We start from the raw sequence: 25,721 nt of genomic DNA on the forward strand, positions 1-25,721 counted from the left end.
TATGGATCAGGTAGTGGGAACCTTCAGTGCTGTATTTTAAATTCAGTAAATACAAAGGCCTTAGCATTGGTATAAAACATGTCAGCCAAAACACGATACAGTAATAAAATCTTAAATTAATGAATAACCCCAAAGCATAGTAATCGGGAAAGCTAGCGAAAGAAAAGATAAGCTAATTTCTGAAACGACCAGACACATAATTGTCTTACATGTATTATCAAGAACACAATACAAAGAATATGATTCAGAGTATTTTATTAATGAGGTCAGAATCTTACAAACAAAATATTCTAAGTGTACACACATTCACACAACACATGTTTTGATGAAGTTTTGTGGAATTTGAAAGTCGCTTGGCATTAAATTTTTTAAAGTCCTTTTCAAAATTAGGTTGAAAGATTTCCATTTTCATAAAAAATATATATCAAATTATATAAAATTCAATTGACTTTCTGTTTTTCTGACAACAAAGACATTGAGTCACGTAAATTAAAAAAAAATGAATAATAATGAAGTGGACCTGTTTTGTTAAATTAGTTAAAATATTTTTTGTTTAAAAGAATAAAAAATACAAGAGTGATCATGAATTGATTCAAACCTAAATTTCAAAATTTGAGTTTCTTGGAATATTTTTAGCCATGTAAAGTGTAGTTCATACTTTTTAACTGAATAGTAAAGCCGGGCGATATTCCTGCAATTAACAATAGGAAGAAAAATAGTTATGGCACCAAATACTTACAATTTTCGAACAAACACTTAAAAATTCAATTCTATTGCAAAGTCAGTATTAATTGTGTACTATATAACACACACATAAATAAATCTTTCAAATACAATACATGTACAATGAGTTTTTTTTTTTTCACTTATACAGTATGTAATAACACCAGTAGTCAGAACAATTAGTATTGTTTTTGTGTACAAAAAATTTTTAATGAAAAAAACCTTTCGTTATATTATATAGGAGAAAATAAGTTTTTATTGTGGTCAACAGAGCCAGCTGTTACATCAGGTGTTTTGGAGAAAATAAACACTGGAATTACTATTATTTTCACATTAATGCCATACAATTAAAATAAAGTATACAAATAGCGAAAATACGTGGTGTAAAACTAATTTCATTTCAACTTAATTTAACTTTTCAGATTGTATAATACGATTTAAAAAATAAATAATCTTATTAATACATATACAAATATTTAAAATAATAAGAAATAAATTCTCTCACTTTACAAAAACGGACAACATGTAAAATAAACTTACCATCATATAAATTTCAATCATCCTGCCTGCACATACACATCCTTAATATTATTGATTGAAAAAAAAAATTGCTTACAAAAGATATCATTTTTAGAAATATATTTATATTATACAATTTATAAGTATTTTAAAACTAATGCCCATAAGATTCTTTAAAGTAAAAAAATGTTGACAACAAAACAATTAAGGAGTGAAACCATTTAATATAATCATAAGTAAAATATTCAGCCCAGCAATAGAAATAAAACAAAGTGTTTGAAAGATTCGTTGAAACCTAAGGGGAATGTTTAATGAAGGTGCAAATGTTATATATTTTTTTTAAAAGTTTTTGTTTAAACGTCTTTAAAAAAATGCAAAACACTTAAAAAAGAAAATTAGGTATATAGTTTATAATGGAAAACAAACCAACACTAGAAAAAAAAATCCATAAACTCTTTTCGTAATTATTTTTCGATATCACTTTTCTTTGTTTTTGAATATAGATAAAATTATGATGCTAATTAAGAATAGTAAAAGACAAAACAATGTTGAAACTTATTATTATCATAAGAACATACCCCTTTTCTCTAATTTTCATGAGAATTGTAAGTAAACAAACTTGTTGAAACTATTCATGTAGGTTTCCTCTGTTTATTCTTCCCTTTTTTGTTGGTCTTGTCGTCTTCACTAGAAAAAGCACTTGTTACCAAGTCTACGAGATCAATTTCTTCTTCATGTCCTTTTAACTGTTTTCCCTTATTTTTGATTCTTGCTGGATTGGGATTTTTCTTGAGATTTTTAGACTTATCCTCCGATGAATCACCACTTGGAAAAACCATTTCTTTAACAGAGGTCACAATTCTAGAAAATAAAGATTTTTGACTATCGTTTTCGTCATCATCATCATCGTCGTCTTCATCGTCATTTTTAGTTTTAGATTTTGGATTATTAGATTTAGAAATTTTCGAAGGAATAATTTTCTTGCCTTCTCGAACGTCTGGAATTCCATCGCCATCATCATCTTTATCAAATTTATCAGGAATTCCGTCACCATCTAGATCTGGAAGTTTGTCTATAACCCCATCACCATCACTATCTGTGTCCAAGTGGTCTGGAATTCCATCATTGTCGGCATCCTCTTGATCATCAGGAATACCATCACCATCATCGTCGTCATCCTCATCGTCTGGAATACCATCGTTGTCATCGTCATCGTCTAGATAATCTGGAATGCCATCACCATCTGTGTCTTTTTCCATAAAATCTGGAATACCATTTCCATTGGCATCAGTATCCTGACTGTCAGGAATTCCATCATTATCATCATCATCGTCCAGATAATCTGGGATTCCATCACCGTCTGTGTCCAACTCTTTGTCATCCGGGATCCCGTCATTGTCATCATCCTTATCTAGGTGATCTGGAATTCCGTCATTATCATCATCGTCATCTAAATAATCTGGAATTCCATCTCCATCAGAGTCCTTTTCCTTGTCATCGGGGATACCATCTCCATCATCGTCATTTTCTTGATTATCCGGAATTCCATCCCCATCATCATCTTTGTCTAAATAATCTGGAACACCGTCGCCATCCGTGTCCTTTTCTTTATCATCAGGAATACCATCGCCATCATCATCTTTATCTAAGTAATCAGGAATACCATCTCCATCCGTGTCTTTTTCTTTATCATCTGGAATACCATCCCTGTCATCATCTTTATCCTGGTCATCTGGAATACCATCACCATCGTCATCGTCGTCGAGATAATCAGGAATGCCGTCACCGTCAGTGTCTTTCTCTTTGTCATCTGGAATACCATCGCCATCATCATCTTTATCTTGAGCATCTGGTATTCCATCATCATCGTCATCATCATCTAAATAATCTGGAATACCATCTCCGTCAGTGTCTTTTTCCTGATCATCAGGGATACCATCACCGTCATCATCATCGTCTAATTCGTCAGGAATCCCGTCATTATCGTCATCGTCATCTAAATAATCAGGGATTCCATCAACATCAGTGTCAATTTCTTTTTCGTCAGGAATGCCATCTCCATCATCATCTTTATCAAGACTGTCGGGTATTCCATCACCATCTGAATCTTCTTGATTATCTGGAATTCCGTCACCATCATCATCATTATCTTTATCATCTGGAATACCATCATTGTCATCATCGTCATCAAGATAATCTGGGATTCCATCACCATCTGTATCTTTTTCTTTGTCATCAGAGACTCCATCGCCGTCATCATCATTATCAAGATGATCCGGAATGCCATCATTGTCGTCATCATCATCTAAATAATCAGGGATGCCGTCTCCATCCGTATCTTTTTCTTTGTAGTCTGGTATACCATTACCATCTGCATCTTCATCTTCAGAATCTGGAATTCCGTCATTATCGTCATCATCATCTAGATAATCTGGTATTCCATCACCGTCTGTGTCTTTTTCTTTATCATTTGGAATTCCATCTCCATCATCATCATTGTCCAAGTGGTCGGGGGTTCCATCACCATCCGAATCTTCCTGATCATCTAAAATTCCATCACCATCATCATCCTTATCCTTATCGTCAGGAATTCCATCACCGTCATCATCATCATCTAGATAATCTGGAATCCCATCCCCATCAGTATCCTTTTCCTTGTCATCAGGAATTCCGTCACCATCATCATCATTATCGAGGTGATCTGGAATACCATCACCATCTGAGTCTTCCTTATTGTCGGCAACTCCATCACCATCGTCATCGTTATCTTTATCATCTGGAATTCCATCACCGTCGTCGTCGTCATCTAGATAATCTGGAATTCCATCTCCGTCGGTATCTTTTTCTCTATCGTCTGGAACCCCATCTCCATCGTCGTCATTATCAAGATTATCTGGAATACCATCATTATCTGAATCCTCTTTATCATCTGGGATTCCATCACCATCGTCATCCTTATCAAGATGATCAGGTATTCCGTCACCATCATCATCATCGTCAAGATAATCTGGAATACCGTCCCCATCAGTGTCTTTCTCTTTATCATCTGGAATTCCATCGCCATCATCGTCATCATCTAAATGGTCAGGAATTCCGTCACCGTCTCTGTCTTTCTCTTTGTTGTCGGGAATTCCATCACCGTCATCATCATTATCTTCACTATCTGGAATTCCATCTCCATCATCATCATCGTCCAAATAATCTGGTATTCCATCGCCATCTGTGTCTTTCTCTTTGTCATCCGAAATTCCATCACCATCATCGTCATTGTCTTGAGCATCAGGAATCCCATCTCCGTCGTCATCATCATCAAGATAATCTGGAATTCCATCACCATCTGTGTCAACCTCAAGCTTATCAGGTATGCCATCACCATCACTATCATCATCGTCAACATCTGGAATTCCGTCGTTGTCGTCATCGTCATCAAGATAATCTGGAATTCCATCCCCATCGGTATCTTTCTCTTTATCATCTGCGACACCATCTCCATCGTCATCCTTGTCTAAATGATCAGGAATTCCGTCATTATCGTCATCATCATCCAAGTATTCAGGAATTCCATCCCAATCGCTGTCAATTTCTAAGTGGTCGGGAATTCCATTTCCGTCATCATCGTCATCTTCGGAATCTGGAATTCCATCATTATCATCGTCATCATCCAAATAATCAGGAATTCCATCTCCATCAGTGTCTTTCTCTTTGTCATCTGGAATGCCATCACCATCGTCATCTTTATCCAAATGATCTGGAATGCCATCTCCATCTGAATCCTCTTTCTTGTCCGGAATACCATCACCATCATCGTCATCATCCTGATCATCAGGAATTCCGTCATTATCATCATCGTCATCTAAGTAATCAGGAATTCCATCCCCATCGGTATCTTTTTCTTTGTCATCTGGAATGCCATCACCATCATCGTCATTGTCAAGATGATCTGGAATTCCATCTCCGTCGGAATCTTTCAAGTTCTTACAACCGTCCTTATCGCAGTATTCTTTATCATCACTTATGCCATCACCATCGTCGTCATTGTCTTTGTTATCAGGGACTCCATCGTTGTCATCGTCATCGTCTAGGTGATCGGGAATACCATCACCATCACTGTCCTTATTCTTGTCCTCGCCAAACCAGAGCAGCTTTCTACGAGGTTGGCAATTTGATCCACACGAAAACTGAAAATAACAATTATAAAAGAATTGAGCATACAGACAAAGCTATCTTATCATTATTTTGTCGATTCATGATTTTTTATGCCCCTAAGAAAATTCATATAGCTGAGAATTATTTATATAAAAAAATCATTTCGAAAATTATTCAATTATAAACAAAGAAATGCATTTTTTTTTTTTCGTAAAATTAATTCTGAATCAAAAGTTCTAAAACTGGAAACTTCACAGATTTTCGTATCTTCTATATGTTGTTCTTCTATCAGAATAAAATGCCAAAATGAAATATTAAACACCCTGCTTATTTACGTCATTTTAATTCATATTATAAAGCCTGTTAGCAAAATACTTACTATTTTGAAGATGAACTGATACATGCGATGTCATCAATGAAATTACCATGCATGTTTCCAGATGCTCAAACGTGCAGTAAAAATTATATCCATGAACTTCAAAAATATAAAATAATTGACCTTTATTACATGGCCTTGACATTATCATTGGAATCTGCTGCTTGAGGACATATACTAGTAGTTTGCGAATTCTTTACGCAAACTTTTAACTTATGGTACTCAAAATCTTCTCATTTCAACGGGCTTGTCCATTTGAAAACTAAAGCTACATATTGTATGTTGCAAGTATCTGATCGATATTCAAAACTCCATGTCCATTGCGTATAGAAAACACTACAGGTACATGTATATAGCTGTATTTGATACACGATACTGATTTACGTGTTAAATGTATACTATGTTATACAGTAAATGGGGAATGGGGGAGGGGATATCTTACCGTCAATAACTCTCCTTTTCCAACATGCCCAGATCACCCTGCCCATAAAATCAAGATTTCTGAAGCCTTTGTTAAATTAATTGTATTGAATTAATTTTTGATTCAGGCAAGTTTGACTGTTAGATGTTTAGACTGAAAAACAAGGTTAGATTTTTGAGATTCTGTTCTTACTATGTACATTTCTTATGTACTTAGCACACTGAATATGCTTTAAATAATGAATTTAAAGCAATCTTCTAGCACACAATACTATATCTGGAATGAAGGACCTTATTCTGGTTTCATTTTAAACAATGACACGGACATTACCTCGCTGTCGCTTACCCTGTTGTATATCAAGTTTATTATTACACAAGTACTACCCTCTTGAACGTCACTTGCATTTTGTTGTCTGTTTACATTATTATGTCCTGGTGTCTACTTTACAAGATTCATAGAAATCTAAGAAGATTTTCTACCGGGAGAGAAGTACATTTTCCGGGAAAAACATCATTTTGAAGTATGATAGAAAAAATACAATTACCCAATTATATATGAACAAGTTGTCTCATGTAGCTCGACGAAGTGCAAGAGGAAATTAATAGAATTTAAAAACAGCTCTATAAGGACAAAAATAACTTGAAGAAAAATCTTTCCTACTTCCCTGTTGTAGGGTTTCGCTGAATGTTATCTTTGCCCCCCAAAAATAACACGTTTTGTAAATCATAAGTGATCTCAGATAACCTTTTGTATTAGACTATTTAAAAAAGATTGAGACGGTTTGTAAAGATTGTACACATGAATACAAGGCTTTCGATTACATGCCTCAACTAGATGTATCTAGTTTAAATTCCGGGTTAAAGCCATCCATAAAAAATGTAATAAAAATCTACAGAAAAATAAATGGAGCTTGTTTAAAATAAAATATTTATAGAAAATTAGATTCATGCGCATTTAAATGTTGTGACCTTTGGACAAAATTAGCCTTCCATTTACTAGGTAAAACACTGTTACTAAGCCAAATATCATGAGTTTGAAAGTATTAAAGGACTACATTCTTCATTTTCACAATAGTTTTAAATATTAATTTTAATAGTGTTAAAATACGAAGCTTAATTTTTTTTAAAATACATTTTTTTGAAAAAGGATTAACTTCGTAAATTCAAAGGACTTCATTTTTGCCAAGAGACAGGAGTTCAATTTTCATAATTTACCATTTCCATTATTTCCTTGATTTAAAATCATAAATGTATTTATTTTTATCATTTGGGACAGGGATGGATGGTCTGCAGGCATTTTCAATTATAATTATATGTCTTTTGTTTTTGATAACAAGGTCTTATCATCAGCATATACATTTCAAGCAACTTCATTTGCAAATCGGGGTGGGGGATGGTAAAGTCATGCTATTTTTCTTTTGAACAGAACACTTTATGAAGGTTTTTTTCCTTTTTTCTAAATACCTGTATCTTATGAATATCATTGATGTTCATCACTATAAAAGACGAGTGAAATAAGAATCTTCAATTAACTAAAACTTGAAGCACAGTCATCTCAGAGCCTGATTTCTGTTGAAATGAACTTTTGAGGTAAATCTTAGTTACACTTGTTTTAATTAAACCAATCACAAATCATTATCATGGAGAAACTTTTTAGGCTTCTGCAGATCTTTACCCATTTTTGAAAAAATAGGCATCAATGTACGAGAACATTTACACTAAAGCTAGGCTATAAATTTCATTACCATTGCATCTTCTTCCTTATTACAAGTATACAAAATGATGTGTAGATTAGCAAAAACTGAAAAAAAGGAACCTGCTCTGATTTTGTTCCTAACAAAGGAAGGCGTTACTAACAAGGAAGTTGCTATATTGTGAAAGACACAGACATGTCTCATATGTTTAAAATATTGTTTGCTTGCTCTCTCCTGACAATTATTCAGTTAGTAGGTGGGAAAATCTTTTTTCCTACAAAATTGCAACATCTTTGTTCATGCGATGAGTAGTCCACAAGAAGCCCTTATATGTGTAGGTCACCCGAGTATCATGTAACAACTGTCCAACAATTAAATAAGTGTATTTTCACTTTATAACTTGTTGTGCACCCCAACCCACAGGAACCACTGACCCTGAGGCCACATATTTCAAAATTTTATCATAAAGAAGATGGGCGGATAAGGCGGGCGGAATGCCTATAGCATCAGATATTAAGAAATCACATTTGATATGTAAATTGAGTATTTAAATTTACATCTCATTATTGAAATTTATGAAATTATGAGAAATTTTTTTTTTCTCAGAAAAATAACTCTCTTTGAAAAATTTCATTCATAAAAATTTTTCATATGGTATTCGTGGGATTCGAACCCCAGCAATAAAATACCAAAGTTTCAGACTGCTTTGAGACTAACGCGCTAACCACTATGCTACATGGCTCATGTGTTGTAGTGGCATTTAAATCATGTTTGTGATATGACCTTTGACTTAATGGACTTGAAGTATTTCTCGGAAAGATGCGATTGTTTTGTCATAAAAGTGTTTTTTTTAAGGTATAGTGGGTCTTCCCTCCATTTTTTTTTGTAAACCAAAAAATATATATTTTATCGCAAACTATTAGAATTATCTTTCAAAAAAATGGAGCGAAGACCCACTCACAGTGAAAAATTTTGTTAAAGTATGAAAAAATGATCGTTTTTGTTCTTTTAAGTCTGTGTATGCTTTTTCACGGGCAAATATTTTCAGTTTTTGTGAGATCTTTGTAAATTATAGAAATTTTACATTAAGTATTCTTTAATATTAGATGAGATATGACATAAAATTTGGATATAATTGACATTAATTTTTTCCCCTTCTTATCTGTCGCGCTATAGGCATTCTGCCCGCCTTATACGCCCATCTTCTTTTATTTCATCTTAAATAGTTGATTAATACCGAAGAGCAGGTTCAAAGCATTAATTATTTTCAGACTTTGTACCCCCCCCCCCTCCCTCGGTACCCCTGACCCTGGGGCCCTGAAATTAACCATTTAGAAAGAGGTGCCTTTCTTCATAATAAATATGTACCAAGATCATTGGCATAATACCCAGGAGCAGAGGAAAAAGATCTTCAAAGAATTCTTGGATTTTCACTATATAATATTCATAAGAGCCTCATAACACCAGAATGCCTGACCGTTGGGTCATGAAATTCACAATTTTGAAAGAAGCACCCTTATTTGTGTACTTGGTTAGCTTATTTAATACCCAGGAGCAGACAAGATTTTTAAAGAATCAATGCATCACTATATTATCTACATAGCGCTGCCCTAGCACAAGAAACCCTGACCCTGGGGCCATGAATTTCACAATCTTGGAAGAGGCATCCTTATTTTAATTAACTATGTACTTGGTTAGTTTATTTAATGCCCAGGAGCAGAGAAGAAAAATTTCCCTAGAAATAATGCATTTTCACTATATGATCCATTTAGCCCTGCACTAGCACTAGAACAACTGACCCTGGCCCATGAACTTCATAATTTTGATAGAAGACTTAATACTGATTACATTAATGCCAACAGTTTAAATGCTTGATGTCCAGGAGTAAAGAAGATTTTTAAGGATTGCATTAATTTAAGTTGTTTTTGCCCGACCCCTCGGGCCGTAAGAGGCCAGGGACCATCAATGTCATAATTTTTGTTTCCCTTTACCCGTAGATGCTTTATGCCAAAATTCGCTGAGTGGTTGCAAATGAGTGCTGAAAATGTCAACACATGACGCAAAACAACGTACAAGAACATACAGCAATAGATCACCTGAGTAAACTCAAGTGAAATAAAAAATGTGTCCTGGAATGGAAGAAAAAGTTTTGAGTCTAGCCACTTTAGTCAAACAGTAGGGCAACCAAACCATTTTTTAAAGATAGCCTAGAATGTCAGTAAAACTGTTACATGTAACGCCAACCTGCACGTAATTTCTGGGACACATCACAAAATTTCTGGATAGAAGACAAGAAATTTAAACAAACATACATCATATTTAATGTTTTTTATTCAAAAAACAAGAAAAATATAGACTCTGAGAATCTGGACCTACTGCAGGTACACAATACACACACTATCATATCACCTAACAGCAGAGATACTGAAACAATTATCAGCACTTCTTTGGAGTTTTTCATTAAATGCTATTCCTTAATTTATTTGATTTCTATAAGTAGAATATGGTCCCTTTGCATGAAAAGCTTCCCAAATGAAATCAGAACAATGGATGCATCATTATGCAGGTCAGTATGGGGTAGAACTGTTAGTGTGTGTTGAATGAACATGTTTGACAACAACAAAAACACACTCAATCTTAACATTCATACTCTGTAAGTATCTAAGTACAAAATAACCCATCAACAAACGGCTCAGACATGGAAACATATATGTACACACACACTCGCATATACATGTATCACATAAATATAATTTACAAAAATTATCTAATCACATAACACATTCAGAAAATGGAAAAGTCTTCTTGAGAGAATGTTTCAACGTATTGCTTTTCTCAGTCAATCACAACTTTGTGAAAAATTGTCGCAAGATTTTTTGCATAACACATAAAAATGGAATTCTTGTTTAAAGTTTGACATCATAGACATAGCACTAAAATTCATTTTGGTCTGTCTGGGTGGAAAATGAATGAGAGTGGTGAAAAATGATTGCTATGAGAATCCTGGGTTATAATTCATCCTTGGCTTCATCTTTCTTTTCTTCTGATTTCTGAAATAAACAGATGGGAGAAAATTCAGCTAAATTTTCCTTCTCTATTCCTTATAGTGAAATCTCAAAATTATTCAACAGATCATTGCACAAATTTTTTTGTTTTTATTTGAGCTCTCTGACTCTACTTTCAATTGTTGAATTACTTTTTAACTTATGAAAATAAGAAAAATGCTTTAATCAAATTTTAGGCCTTCTTTGGACCATATTTTATTTTTTCTAAGTATCCTAAAATGCATTGCAGACAAGTAAAAGTCCTTTATAATTAAAACATATTTTCTAAGAGTGACTTTCAGAGCAAAATAAAACTTTCATTTTAAAGAATTTTCTCCCATCATCCCATATTACGTCGCCTGTGTTGTGTTTTAATGAGTTACTGTGATGGAACAATTTAGTGACTTCTATTCTATGGGCTGTCACAATAAGCCACGCATGATGATTTGTCCAAGAGGAGCTATCATGCATCAAAACAATAAAATCATGCTGAAAAATTTGAAAATTTTGTTGATTTTTTTTTTTAGAAGGTGAATGTTGGTAACAAACACAGGCAAAGCTGAATGGAATGATGGGATATATAAGATCTAAGTCAACATCACTCATTGTCAATCATGCAAAAACAAAAACTTTTTTTTTCAAAATCTCATTTAACTAACTTGCTCTCTATATTTTCACACAATCCTGTTTTTATAAAATTCTTTCCTTTCTTGAAATTTTAAACTCTACTTCACATCCAATAAAAATATTTATTATTTTCAATTTCCAAATAAAGAAGCGATTTTAAAATCTTTATTCTCATCAAATTCCGCAGTAAAAGGTCATATCATTCAGAAAATAGATCCAATATATGCAGAATATAGAGAACAAGAACCATAACTCTAGAAAGGTAAAGCATAAAACAAGACCTTTTTCTCAGTGAGAAGACTGTGTCTGAAGTTTATCTTACCTTATCATCATCGTCATCACTGGCACCTTCATCATCATCACTAACTTCTTCTGCCTTCTCTTCCTCAGCTGACTCCTCTTCTTCTGGCTCTTCTTCAATCTACAAACAGAAAATATTGTCAAATTTCATCAAAGTAAATGGCAAAGGGATAACTATTAAAATATTTTGTCAAATATTCCAGAGTAACTCCCCTTCAAAAAATTTTCTGACTGTATTTGACTTTTTGTTGGTTTCAAGAAAATCAAACACATTTTTTTAACAGGTGGTTCACTATGGATAAAGACATAAACAGAAGATACAGTTGCACTGTGGTATCTTTCAGATATCTTGAATATTATGGACATGCCAATTTGTTTCCCACCAAGTCTCACCAACTTATCCTTTCAGAATTTTACCCTTGATACCTCAAATCATAAGATTCTTTAAACACATCAAGAATGACCTTTACGACTTACCTTGGCATCTTGTGGAATGTTCATGGCCTCCCTCAACATGTGTTCAACTCTTTCAGCAAACCCAGCTGTGTCCTGTAGGACATATCCAGATCTAATAGTGGCCGTTTCAAACATAACTACAGCCAGGTCTTTGGCAATTTGGTCTTCAGCATTCGCCTGCACAAAATATATAATAACAATTCAAGGGTGATACAAATGCCACTAAGGCTTTTTTCTTCAGATTTTAAATAAAATTTTTAGAGAATATTAGGATGCACCATTGCAGAATTCATTTTTTTTTTTAAAGTACCTACCTCAACCCTTGATTTTAATTCCTTGATTAGAGGATGTCTGGGATTTATTTCTAATGTTTTCTTCTGAGTTGAGTAAAATCTATAATAAAGAAAAACATTCAAAATGACACAAAACCAAAACTACTTGACTGAAAATTGCCCTGATCATGTCTAAGATATTTTATAACTTTTGAAATGCTTTAAACAGGAAACTTAAATTATGAATCATGGGAGAGGGGACTTACTGTTGTGAGGGGTCCTGTTGTTTGGCATAAGCCTGAGATCTCATGATTCTTTCCATGTTTCCAGACCATCCATAAGTACTGGCTACCAGGGCGCAGGGAGAGGTGGTCAAGCGGTCAGATACAGTGGCCTTGCTGATTTTCTCTTTAAGAGCGTCCAATTCCTGCAGCCATTTGGTCAGTGGTTCGTATTCCTTCTCCATGGCTTCCTTGCGCTCCTTGGTCTTTTCCGAGTCATCGTCAATCTTCAAGCCTTCTTTGGCAACATTCTGGAATTTCTTGCTGTCAAACTCGGGGAGGGATTGGATGCAGTATTCGTCAACAGGTTCAACAAGGTAAAGCACCTCATAGCCTTTCTTAAGCAAACGTTCCACAAATGGAGATTTCTCAACCTGAATTTAAAAAAAAAACAAAAAACATATTATTCCCTTACCTCAACAGTAACTGCAAACACCAAGTTTATTTTATGAAAGTGGGAGCTTTTCACAATTATTCAAATCAAACCTTTAAATATTGATATTATTTTTTTTTTGTTTCTGACCTCACTCCTGCTGGTTCCAGCGATGAAGTAAATGGCCTCCTGCTTCTCCTTCATCCTCTCAATGTATTCTGGCAGGCTGGTCTGTTCTGTTTCTGAGTTGGAGGAGTAGAATCTGAGCAGTTTAGCCAGTCTGGTCCTGTTGGACTGATCCTCAATAACTCCCAACTTAATGCTGAAAGGAAGAACAAATCATATAGGGTATGGAACAAAGATTATCCAATGAATGTTAACAGGCTTGTAACACTGAATATCACAGTTTGTAGAATTGTGAGACAACTATACATCATTGACAGAAATAAAATCTTGACAATGGTAGACTGCTGTCAAACATTTATCTTCCAGAGCATAATTTCAATGAGAACATTTGTAGTTCACCATCGAACTCAAAGTCTGGGATCATGGGTTAAATTTTTACACTGCATGGTATGAATGCTTAACAATTACAGTCAAAGGGCAGTAACTCTTAACCACGGAGAATTGTTAGACAACAGAGATTGTTGACTTAAAATTTCTCTCGCCTGATCTGTTTTCAATTACTGGTTTCCATAAATTTCTACAAATGTTCATTCGATTTTCATAACCTGCTTGCATTTAGATATTGAAATTTACAGTAGATTTTTTTTTCAAACTCTTCTACTAGATCAGTGACATTTCTATACATACTTTGTGCTGTACTCCTTCCAGAACTTCTCGTAGTCGTCCTTGCCGATCTTCTTGATCATGTCCAGGGTCTTCCTCACCAGCTTCTTCTTGATGACTTTCAGGAGTTTGTGTTGTTGGAGGGTCTCACGGGAAACGTTCAGTGGAAGATCATCAGAGTCAACCTACAGTATAATCAAATACTTCCTGAGAAAAGCAATTCAACAAGGGCAAATGATAATAATCTAAACAAACTAATTTTTCAAATTTTGCAAAGCAATATTTTCATGGTGGAGATTATAAAATCACATAAGAATAACACACAGGTGGTTTTAAAGGCAAAAACTCAGAGAAATCTACTTACAACTCCCCTAATAAAACTGAGGTATTTAGGCATCATATCCTCAAAGTCATCAGTGATGAAAACTCTTCTGACATACATCTACAATGGGAAAGAACACTTGTAAGATAAAAGAGAATATAAGAGAGTCCACATCAAGCATTCTTTATTACAATGTACCTGCAAATCATCACAATTGGTATCATTTCATATGTAACCCACCTTGATGGATTCCATTTTCTTGCCATAGTTGGAGAACATGTCGTGGGGTGAGGACTTAGGGACGTACAGGATGGACTTGAAGGTGACCTCTCCTTCGGCTGTGAAGTGGGTCCTGGCCAGGGGAGGCTCACTCTCCTTACTGATGGACTTAAAGAACTCATTGTACTCCTCATCTGTCACATCATCAGATCTATAAACGTCGATGACAAAAATTTTATAAAGATGTTTCTGTTAATAAAGCACTATTACTTTATATTCAATTTGCTATTCTAATCAGTATACTGTGTTGTGTATTTTCAGTGGAAATTTTATGGTTGAAACCACTGCACAATGACACCAATACTAAAGGAAGCTGCTTTTTCACGATTCTTTTTGTACAATCATGATAATAAGGCTCACTCTGGGAGTCAAAGTAATAAACGTCAAATGTCGGACAGAATGAATTAAGACAGTGGCACCAAATAATGTCAAATGCCTGACAAAACTAAAAGATTTAAACAGTTCCTTACTTTCTGGTCCAGATTGGTTTGACGCTGTTCATCAGCTCCCAGTCCCACACAGTCTTGGTCACTTTCTTTGTCTTGGGTTTGTCCTCCTCCTTCTCCTCCTCTACCTTTCCTTCCTCATCCTCCTCCTTGTCCTCATCCTTAGCTGCCTCCTCCTTGGTTTCCTCCTCCTCCTCAATAGGCTCCTCAACTTCCTCAGTCTAAGGATTAAATCGAAAATCATTGGTCAGGTAAAGTGAAGTAAGTACACAGGTGAAATATTCAGGTTAATTTAAGTACTTGGTATGTAAGCACAGAGAGGAAAAAAACTTATTTTCATGCACTTTTTTAAGGGAAAAAAATCTTTAGTTTGCAATTTGTAAGCACAGAATCAATTATTCCTCCTTATTAAAACACGAGAGTCAAATGAAGACATAAAAAATCAGGAATGCCACTAGAGAATTATTTTCAAGCAATCAATATCCATCAAAAGAACATATGAACTGTTTGATGTACCTTGCTGGCCCAGATGTAGATGGGGAAGTTAATAAACTGGGAATATTTCTTGACAAGCTCCTTCAGTGTGTTCTCTTCCAAGAAGTCATGTGCTTCTTCCTTCAGATGAAGACTGCAAAAGATAACAAAACAACAATGAGATTCAATTTGAGAACAGTCATCTTTTATCCATGATATAGAAATTGTTTCCCTGCCAAAAATTCAGAGACTATACAGCAGTACTATGCTTACTTATTTAGAATGATTTTTTTTTTAAGAAATAAAGAAAAAAGTCCACTAGATGCTATGTGACCTCAATACCTGATTGTTGTTCCTCTGCCCAAAGTGTTACCGCGGGGATCCTTAGCAACAGCGAAGCTTTCAGAGTCCGACTCCCAGACATACTGCTCATCGTCGTTGTTTTTAGATGTTACAATGACGCGATCAGCAACTGTTAGGCAGAAAAGTGTCAATAATTTTCAAACTTGGATGACAAACATTAATTCACAGGTGCATATTGAATATTTAATTCAGATTATTAAAAGTGACAAAAAATTCTGATTATCTTTCAGAGTTAGATCTAAAACATTAACACATGATAAACATGATTGAAACAGGTGCATACTGAATATTTTATCCATTTCTTTATAATTTATTGTAATAGCCCAATTTATAATTTTCCTCAATTGTCAAATAATCACATGTTTACCATCAGGACCAAAAAGTAAATGTTATTACTGATGATGATCAAATAAATGTACCACAAGGCATTCAAGTATGTTAATATCCATTAACTATTTCATCATAATTAAGCTATCTATCACCACTATTTGTTTTTAATAACCAAATATCAAATGCTGTACAGTAAAATGTGGCAGATTAAATGAATTTCTGCTATTCTTCATCAAACACTGAACATCTTTCATTAACACAGACCAATTTGTTTATGGAAATGAAGGCATATCTTACCAAGGAAAGAAGAGTAGAACCCGACACCAAATTGTCCAATAAGATCGGACATCTCCGTCTGTGACTCCGCCTCTCCGAGTTTGGTCAGGAACTCGCTGGTACCGGATCTGGCAATGGTACCCAGGTTGTTAACCAGATCATTGTGGGTCATACCGATTCCTGTGTCTGTGACGTGTAGGACATGATTCTCTTTGTCAGCCTGAAATTTAAAGAAAAAAATTTGAGAAAAATTATTAAGGATCACATAAAAATCTCACCTTTACCAGTTTCAAAGTGTTCTAAATACTATTCTGTTAATTGCAGCTGATTTAGTTCAATGCAGAAGTACAATGAATATGATCTATACATATATGGAAATTGTATACACCTTTTAAAATTATTGAGCAATTGGGTTTGGTAGCTATATGTATAGGGAGGAGGAGAACTGAATTAAGTGGTAAATTATAAGAAACAGGATTTTTCATTTTAACTGTAAATTGTTCTACAATTTTTCTTTCCTACCTCTACGTTAATTATATAACATTATACACTTATACATTTACAGATGATAGTACGCTGTACTACAAATCTTGTTTGGGAATCTACAGTAATTCATTTTGACATCTAGAAATCAAAGCTAGTTCATCTCTGACATTGATTCCAAGGATTTTTTTTTGCCATTTCAAAGTATCTTCAACCTGCTTTCATCTTTATAAGTCATTGGAATATCACAGTGGTGACTTTATTTACTCAGTCATTAGAAGTGTGCAGTATGCTGCAGGTAAAACGCTCTTTTCCTAATCTCTGTATCTACAATTATTTCTATTTTTTGTTCCCCTCTATTGCCAACAGATGTGGAAATCTTTCGACTCCCCATTGCAGCTATAGAACACTTGCATCGTAAACAGCTCAATTTAATTAGAATCTAGGCATAAGTATTGCAAAACCATGATCAAATTCCCCACTGTTCAAGGATTCATAAATATGCTACCTTATTATTAATACTCTGAAATATTTCACTGATCAACAACTCTTGACATCTGCAATTTTTTTTAAGCTTCTTGAATCTTACTTAAAAATAATTTGCATTTTATCTCAACAATAATTTTAACTCTGATGATTACCAACAGAGCAATGTATCTCTAAAGCAACTGCATAGAAAGAAATTGTGTTATTGTCAAAATAAATTATCTCATCTCCTTATAACTGCTCTATTAATAAAGTCTCTGGCATGCTACCTGCCTTCAGGTCTACCAGCTTCTCCTCAGATGTAACAATAGGGGACCGTCTCAAAACAAAATCAGCAGTTACGACATACAATAACAATGTTTCATCTATCAAATCAGCTGCATAATTTAATTTAGAATATTACCAAAGTATACTCTTTAAATCTGTCATTTGGAAATTTTTGAATATATTCTTTGGCTTCAAATATGCATTACTTCAAAAAAAGAAAGCATCGAAACAGTCTAATTTTCAATCTGATACACCTGACTTTGTACTCTTACATAATACCACATGAATCTTGACATTAACATTATGAGGAGGATGTTGTTTATCTAAATAATCATACACATTATATACAGCTTTCTTTATACTTTGAACTTTTGCAGCCTCTGCGAACAATATGATACACAGTCATTTCTGGTGACCCTGTGTATATTTATGATTGAATGAAAAGGAGACTTTATTATAACAAAATACAACCCAGAAATTTGATATCCCCATCAAATTCTTCAAGTTGTCTTCCTGTATTATAATAAAGCTGTTCACTTGTTGTAAACAATGATGTTTGAGCAAATACACAGAATGAGAGCTGTGTGAGTTTGTATAAATATTTCAGACTGGCAACAAAAGGCTAATGTATTTGATGAACAGTAAGGTTTGTTTACACATTAAGTGAACCTAAACACCCGCAGGCCTCTTTTAGGAAAACAGTGTATCTTGTTGTGTAATGAAGTTAATGAATTGTGCTTTGCTTTATCACTGTGCCAAACATCTATTTCAAAGTTCTATTTAGTAATCAAAATAACATGCTCCCAGAAGAAACTTGCGTAAAAGAATATGGTTTAAGTGTACTTGTGACAGTTTTTTGCATATCCCCTCTCAGGAATGTAAACAGTTGCCAGTGATATTCTTATTATTCAACCTGTCCCCGAACCCCCTCTTTCTAATGGAATAAAGGAATGGATTAAAAAATTGTCTCCCTTTACACATAGCCATTCCTCCTTAAGCAGAGGGGTCATTCCACCTTAATCTTGTTTTTGTGTACACTAACATAACTATAGAAAGAAATGGTTGGGTATATTATTTATGAGCAAAGTTTTTAAATACATACCTTGATTTTGATACTCAGTTCCTCCGTTGCGGCTAGTGCTGATTTGTCTGTCAGTGACAAGAAGCGAATCTTATCCAGGGCATCAGAGGCATTGGAAATCAACTCTCTCAGGAAAATCTGAAATACAAAATGAAATTTTCATTACAAATTTTTGCTAACTTGTTAAGGAATTTGTTAACTTGCAAGTTAAAATGAGAGAATTACAGTATAAGAAGAGAGTATGAATTTGTTCTTTGTTATAGAATTTGTTAACAGTTAAGTTTCCATATTTGTACAGTCTTGTTTTTTTTCTTTTTTAACTCAAATAAGGTACCTCTTTGTTTTTGTAAATAAAAACCTCTTTGTTTTTTAACATGAAACATTTATGTTTTTTGGACATATTATCTAAATTAATGGTACCTAAATGTTTTGTATTTATAAACTAAAAGATATCTCTTTGTTTTTGTATTATAACGGTACCTTTATGATTTCATAAAAGTTATAGGTACCTCTTTGTTCTTGTATAATGGTACCTCTTTGATTTTGTATATAAGTTAATGGTACCTCTTTGTTCTTGTACAGGGAGTTGATAATGAGCTTCATCATGCGGTTGACCTCCGCCTGGAATGCATGTTTCTCCGCCTTATCCCGGAGTTCCTTCATTTGAGCAACATTCAGTCCATCCAACTTAATGGCTTCCTCCTCTCTGAAATGAAAAAAAATTGTTACCTAGATTTCTAGCATTTTTTTCTCCCCAAACATTTTTAAAAAAATAAAATATTAAGCATTTGATTTGCTTTTAATTTTAATCTAATACATGTATAACTTTATAAATATTCTGATCAGATGTGACACAAATCTTGTAAACCTCTTTTTAAAGTGCCACATTTTTAAGAGAGGTGAGGCATGTGCATCTCTTAGATTTTTTGGAACAAAATTTTTATCAAAAATATGTTCTAATGCTATCCTTCTGATCATATTCAGTGCCTGCAATTATCCTATTTACAATTTATAACATACATCAAATTCTTTCCAATTAAGCAAGTACATGTTCTTGCAATCAATATTTATATATTTTTCAAACATAATGTTTGTCCATCAATCAAGCATATGGCACCTGCAATTCTCCCCCACACATAAACCATGAACAAAAACTCATCACATCTCAATTACCAGGTGGGAGTCAAACAGTGGAATAATCTGGATAAAATCTGGCATCTCTCTTAATCTCTATATAGGCAAGTGTACTTGTTGAAGTCAGCATGATGTATACTTGTTATGTGTTTGTTTGCTTCTACAATTTTAAAGCAGATCAAGTCTCTTATGAACCCTGACATCACACAAACATTTTCTTGACCGGCATATTTCTTTGTCAAGAAATACTGGAATATATTATCTAATAAGAATGTGTAAATCTAATGTTCTACTCTCTTTCACTTTAGCCAATATGTGCGCCAATAAACAACTGTTTTACACTGCCTGCAAGAAAGGATGAAAAATTCCATTTCAATGACTCCATCATTGCAGGATTTTGGGACATGCATATTATTCACATTTCACAAAATTTTTAGAATTATGTAACTATAAGCATGATAAGTACATGATCATGGTGTTGATATGATAGATATTCTTAAATGATTGATGAGAGCTGTAAAGGGGGGGTGGGGGGTGGGGTGTAGTTTTAATATGAGCAGGAATATATCACTTACAATAATTACACACCATAATATAAACAAAATAAATCTTTATCTTGGGCATGTGATGTGTGTATAACACAAGTTTGTCTGTTGTGTGCTGTACCAATCTAAGATACAGGTGGTTTCCTTTCTCTGACAGCTAGCATACATCACACAATGTATGAACAATCCAATCTGACTTTACATGATACTCATTTGATAATGTTATGGATATCCTGGAGATACTGGTGCAGGCGCATGAGACTGAAGTTCAAATCTCCCCACCTTTACCCTCATCGAATATCTGTCTTCATGTATGGGCCTTATCATATATAATACAATAAAAACTCTCTGTAATGAAGTAACAAAAGAGAAACAGATGCTACAGATATCAAACTAGAACACTTCAACAGGGGCCTCCAAAAATTCTTCATATTGATCTGACAAGTTGATAAGCTGATGACTTACTGGAAATTGATATATATTATATAGATTCAATCTGCAACAACACTTCTGATAAAAGAAATGAAAACTTAATGTTAAAGTTTATGCAGAAATTATTCCTTAATTTTTGGCTGTAATCACCACGATCACATTTATTGGTGAAATTCATCAAATTTCACTTGGAAAAATTCAATTCCATTTAGAATTTAAGGATGTGCACATATATTGCACTTAAGACCTACATCCTTGTACCAACAATGGCCTAAGATAACACATCTTCCAGTTGACAGACAATGGCCACCTGTTTTTCATTTGTTTTATGAGATAAAAGCCACAGAACATCAAGAGCTGCTAACTCGCAGATGTAAGCAAAAATTGCCATTCTCCTCTTTATATATTTTTTTTCCAGACAGAAATCACACATAGGAAACACTTTCTGCATCAACAGCAAGCCATCAAATTCTGCTCTTGTCTGATTAAAGATAGTCCTCTTATCATTATCAGAGCCATTCATAATCATGTGGTGGGTAATTGTATTCCTTATAAATAGCAGGAATATTGACATCAATATTACACACCATGAAATACAAAATAACACTTTTCTTGATGTGATGTGTGTTTAATGGGTCAACTCATCATGCTCATACAACAGCACTTACATAATGCACATAATCCTATTTATTATAAAAATGATTGATCTTAATATGCTATTGTAAATAACTGTTTCTAGATGAATTTCCAGATGCAATCTTATTCAATACAACAGAAAAATCATTTTTAATTTAAATACAAGTCATACATGTATATATATTACAATAAAATTGCTCTCTTGTGATAGCAGTAACTAAAGAGTTAAAAATTTTTATCAAACAAAACTGGTAAGAATAAAATTTTTCCAGACCAAGCAATTTTTTAAGATGACTTTTTGATATATATTATATAAATCTCTACATCATGCTGATACTGAATGAAAAGGGTTAATTTTAAAGTTTACTGTGAAATTTAACCTTAAATTTTTGGCTGAAATGGATCACAGTTATTGGTATATATATAATTTTCCTTTGTAAAAGGTATCATTTAAATACAATTGCACATTTATTCCTTCAAATTTAACTTATACAACAACACTGATCAAATATTTTCTTAAATCTAATATGCACTTTTTGCATTTGTTTTTTAAAAGCCCAGAAACAACTCATTATTGTTTCTCATGTTCAATAATCATTTTAAAAAAATTCCCAACCGAATCTACGTATGAGCTATCTAAATATTTTCCCAACCAAATCTACGTATGGGCTATCTAAAGAGCTCTATTTCTTGACAGAGGAAATTCAAATTAGAATAAAAACGATCATGACAGGGTTGTAATACATAAAAATTAATCAGGTATTACTGCTAAATTGGTCAATAAAGGATATTTGTGGGGAACTGGACCATCATACCTCTTAATAATTAGATTTATTTTGGCCATAATTTTTGTAAATAACATTTGGTCCTGTATATGAAATTTTTTACCAACCGAAAAAATTTTACCGGTAATACAAGTCATATATCATATAAGTATATTGTCTGATTTGACTTGATAGTTATAGATTAACATATAAACAGTGTATTGGTTCCAGAAATAATCAGACAGAAGAAACAAGCCTTCCTGGTCAAGATGATTACCTATAATTCATTTGTGCCTTTGTCTGTAAACTCTTCATTCAAGACCTGCTATTATTTCTTTATTTTGATAAGCAAATCAAGGACTGAAGGAAAAACTATTTACTATATAACCAACGATCTAACAAACCAATGATCCATGCTTCTTTACCAAAGAGAGACAGAGAATGTTGAGAACACTATGTCTACTTGTATTATAATTAAGCACAGACTACACATGTGTATTTGTACAGTCTACTGTGGAAACCTTCCAATCTTGTGACAATTTGGATTTATGTGCATTGAATGTTACTGCACATGTCTTCTCCTTTCCATGCTGTAACTTTGGACAGACTCACTACACAATGATGAAAAGTTTACATTCTTTTGCAACAGGACCTGTCTTAATTTCTATAATATTTATAAAACATTTTCAAAGTTAAGTTCTAGCAAACACCATGTTTTATTAGTGCAATGTTGTCCCTGAGACCGATAGGCCAGGGAATTTCTCCATCTATATCACTTTGCTATATTACCCATCACCCCCCTTAAATTAGTAGAGGAACCCCATACCCCTTACAGCCTTTCATATGTTCCCTTCTATTGACAACCATGTAGAGGCAGATTGCCACTTCTGTTTCAATTTAGGAAAATAAATCTGCAGACAGGTGTGCATCTAATTAGATTTGCAAGTGCTTGTCATTGTGCCAAGAAGTTAAAAATGGCACCTCCTCCAGTTTGTGTGTGATATCACTGCATCAATTCTATTTACCTCTGGACGGTTTCGTCATCAGTTCTGGAAGCATCACGACTCTTGCCAATGTCATCCTCTACTTTCACTTCACCTTCTTCATCAGCTGCATAACACAGACCTAAAAGGCAAGACGTGACATTGAGAGGATACATGGAAATAACTGATGCGTAGATACACACAGGTTCTGTTGATTAAAGGCCTACTTTCTCTTTGAGAATAACCTTGATGCTGTGTGCAGTACTGCAAGCATCTTTCATAACTCCATTACTTGAATTCATTACCTACTATATAGAATTGTAGAATGTGAAATGTTTTCTGATGTGACAAATAGCAAAATATCATTTTTAGGCGAGACGAGCATGGGCGTGTGTAACACCCCCCCCCCCCCCCCCCCCTTTAACAAAACTAGAGAAAAACAGAATTTGTTCCAATTCTAATGTCATTCATTCTGAAGCAAGCTAAAATATGAAGTTAAGACATCATGCCTGTATGACTAAATGTCGTGCTTATATGAGATTATCATATTACAAGGATCAGTTTCTTGGCACCGGCGCACGTTGGAGAGGAACGCCATGCGTCTTGCAAGAATGACCTAAAAGATCGACTGCATTACCACTTACCAGACAGCACAAACACACAAAGCAGTCCTAGATAGAAGGTTTTCCACCTCATTCTCCTGTACACTTGATATTTTGTTTATGATGTTGGCTGAAGTCCTGTCAAAACGTCAAAACACAAGAAAATGGCTGTCTGCACGTCGCACTGCCTTGCTGTGAGGGAATTCCCTTATATCGAAATACACCAATGAAAGTTCAACACGATCCATAAATTGACCAATCAAATAATCACAAGTTAAAACCGAGTTCATCCAACTTGGCTTTGTTTGATTGGTCAGATTTTTTTTGCATGAACGGGGCCTACTTTGTTTCCGTTTTGTAAAAATAGAAATCAAGAATTCTCGCACTTCCTTCCGGAAATTTTTAGTTTACATGGAGATGGTGCGAAAGAAAGCGATGTTTTCACTTGTCAATAGTCAGTTTACTAAAAGGAAAAATCTTTCTGATGAAACAGTTAATTGGCGACATGAAGGTAAGGTAAACGTTGAACAGAGGAATTTTTACATGTGAAAATCCACTCTTTGAGTTAAAATTTGTTATTTCTCCGAAAAAATGCTCTTTAAAGGGAGCATACTCTTATGACTTTTAGTGTGTATAAAAAGAATAGGATCATAGTAGTTGACGAATTCATTAATATTTTATTTTTAAAAAGGTAATATAAGAAAGGAATAATGTAATGATGCTTTAAGAATACCGATAGATCAAAATTTAAACAGAAAAACGTATGTCATTTTGCAGAAATGTAATATTAACACTTGATCATGATGGAAACATTCATTTTCACTTTTATATGTTTATTGACCCGTTGCTTATGAGGATTCTCTCAATCAACATATCATGTACATGCTCTGGAATTTAAATTATATTGAATTTTTATCCAATTCATATTTTCCCGTACGAAAGTTCGAGGCGGAATAGGCACGGCTTGGGCACGGCTAAGACACGGAATCCGCACGGGTTTTTAAAAAGCCGCACGGGTTCTGCATGTCCAAGACACGGACACGGCTTCCGTGTCTGAAAGTGAAATCCTCACTCATAGAAACCCGTCTTAGGGAGACGGTTTTTAACTCAGGCGGGTTTTGCTTCAAACTATTTATTTATATCTCACGGCTTTTTACTGAGCATGCTCAATCATAATATTTTATTTTGGAGGGATTCATGGTCATGAGCTAAGTCAATGTGTCTTTTTGCTCTATTTAAAGGATATTTAACTAATAAATGTCAATTGGAATTGTATTTAAGTCTGGGATAATTTCTTCACTTTTGAACTAAATAAGTGTAATCTAGAATAAATAAGTGAATTTTTCAATTTTCATGATCTTCCTGTATTGCAATGTTGACAATGAACATGATGAAATAGTTTAGGCTTATTTGAATGACTTTAATTGGACTTTCACTAATCCTTTATATATATTTTATGTGACATCACTGTCTATATAGAGTGAAAATTTAAATCAGATTTTTAGATTAAATTACAATTGAAATGTACATTATCATTAAAATATTAATTAAAAATAGCATGGATTGTAATGATAAATTTAATCTTTAACAGAAACTAAATGTACATATTCATATAAGATTTTTAACTTTTGAAATTCTAAAACTTAAAGCATAAATGTAAAGCAATGTGAAGTAAATTCACCATTTTGGCATTCACAGTTACATCAGGAGATTCTCTGAAGGCCATGACCTAGAAACTCCTTATATTATATGACACGGGTTTAAAAAAAAACGTGTCTCCATATATGGAAAAGGACAC

The 25,721-nt window shown here is 33.9% G+C and overlaps 1 protein-coding gene across 1 annotated transcript; it reads right to left on the reverse strand.

Moving 5' to 3' along the window:
- Positions 1-238: 238 nt before the first annotated feature.
- LOC134283556 (serine-aspartate repeat-containing protein I-like) lies at positions 239-24,146 on the reverse strand. The gene is made up of 17 exons (XM_062766072.1): positions 23,966-24,146; positions 23,364-23,463; positions 19,392-19,533; positions 18,849-18,965; positions 16,532-16,730; positions 15,884-16,013; positions 15,584-15,695; positions 15,092-15,288; positions 14,583-14,772; positions 14,385-14,462; positions 14,045-14,205; positions 13,382-13,553; positions 12,844-13,232; positions 12,620-12,698; positions 12,327-12,482; positions 11,872-11,970; positions 239-5,420 (listed from the first exon to the last, which is right to left on the reverse strand). Exons 1-17 carry the CDS (start codon positions 24,015-24,017, stop codon positions 1,875-1,877), a joined length of 5,919 nt encoding a protein of 1,972 aa, XP_062622056.1. The 5' UTR covers positions 24,018-24,146; the 3' UTR covers positions 239-1,874.
- Between the last annotated feature and the right edge of the window lie 1,575 nt (positions 24,147-25,721).

The sequence above is a fragment of the Saccostrea cucullata genome, unplaced genomic scaffold (genome assembly GCF_032062105.1).
Source record: "Saccostrea cucullata isolate Sc308-1 unplaced genomic scaffold, CSIRO_AGI_Scuc_v1 ctg2296, whole genome shotgun sequence".
NCBI lineage: Eukaryota > Metazoa > Mollusca > Bivalvia > Ostreida > Ostreidae > Saccostrea > Saccostrea cuccullata.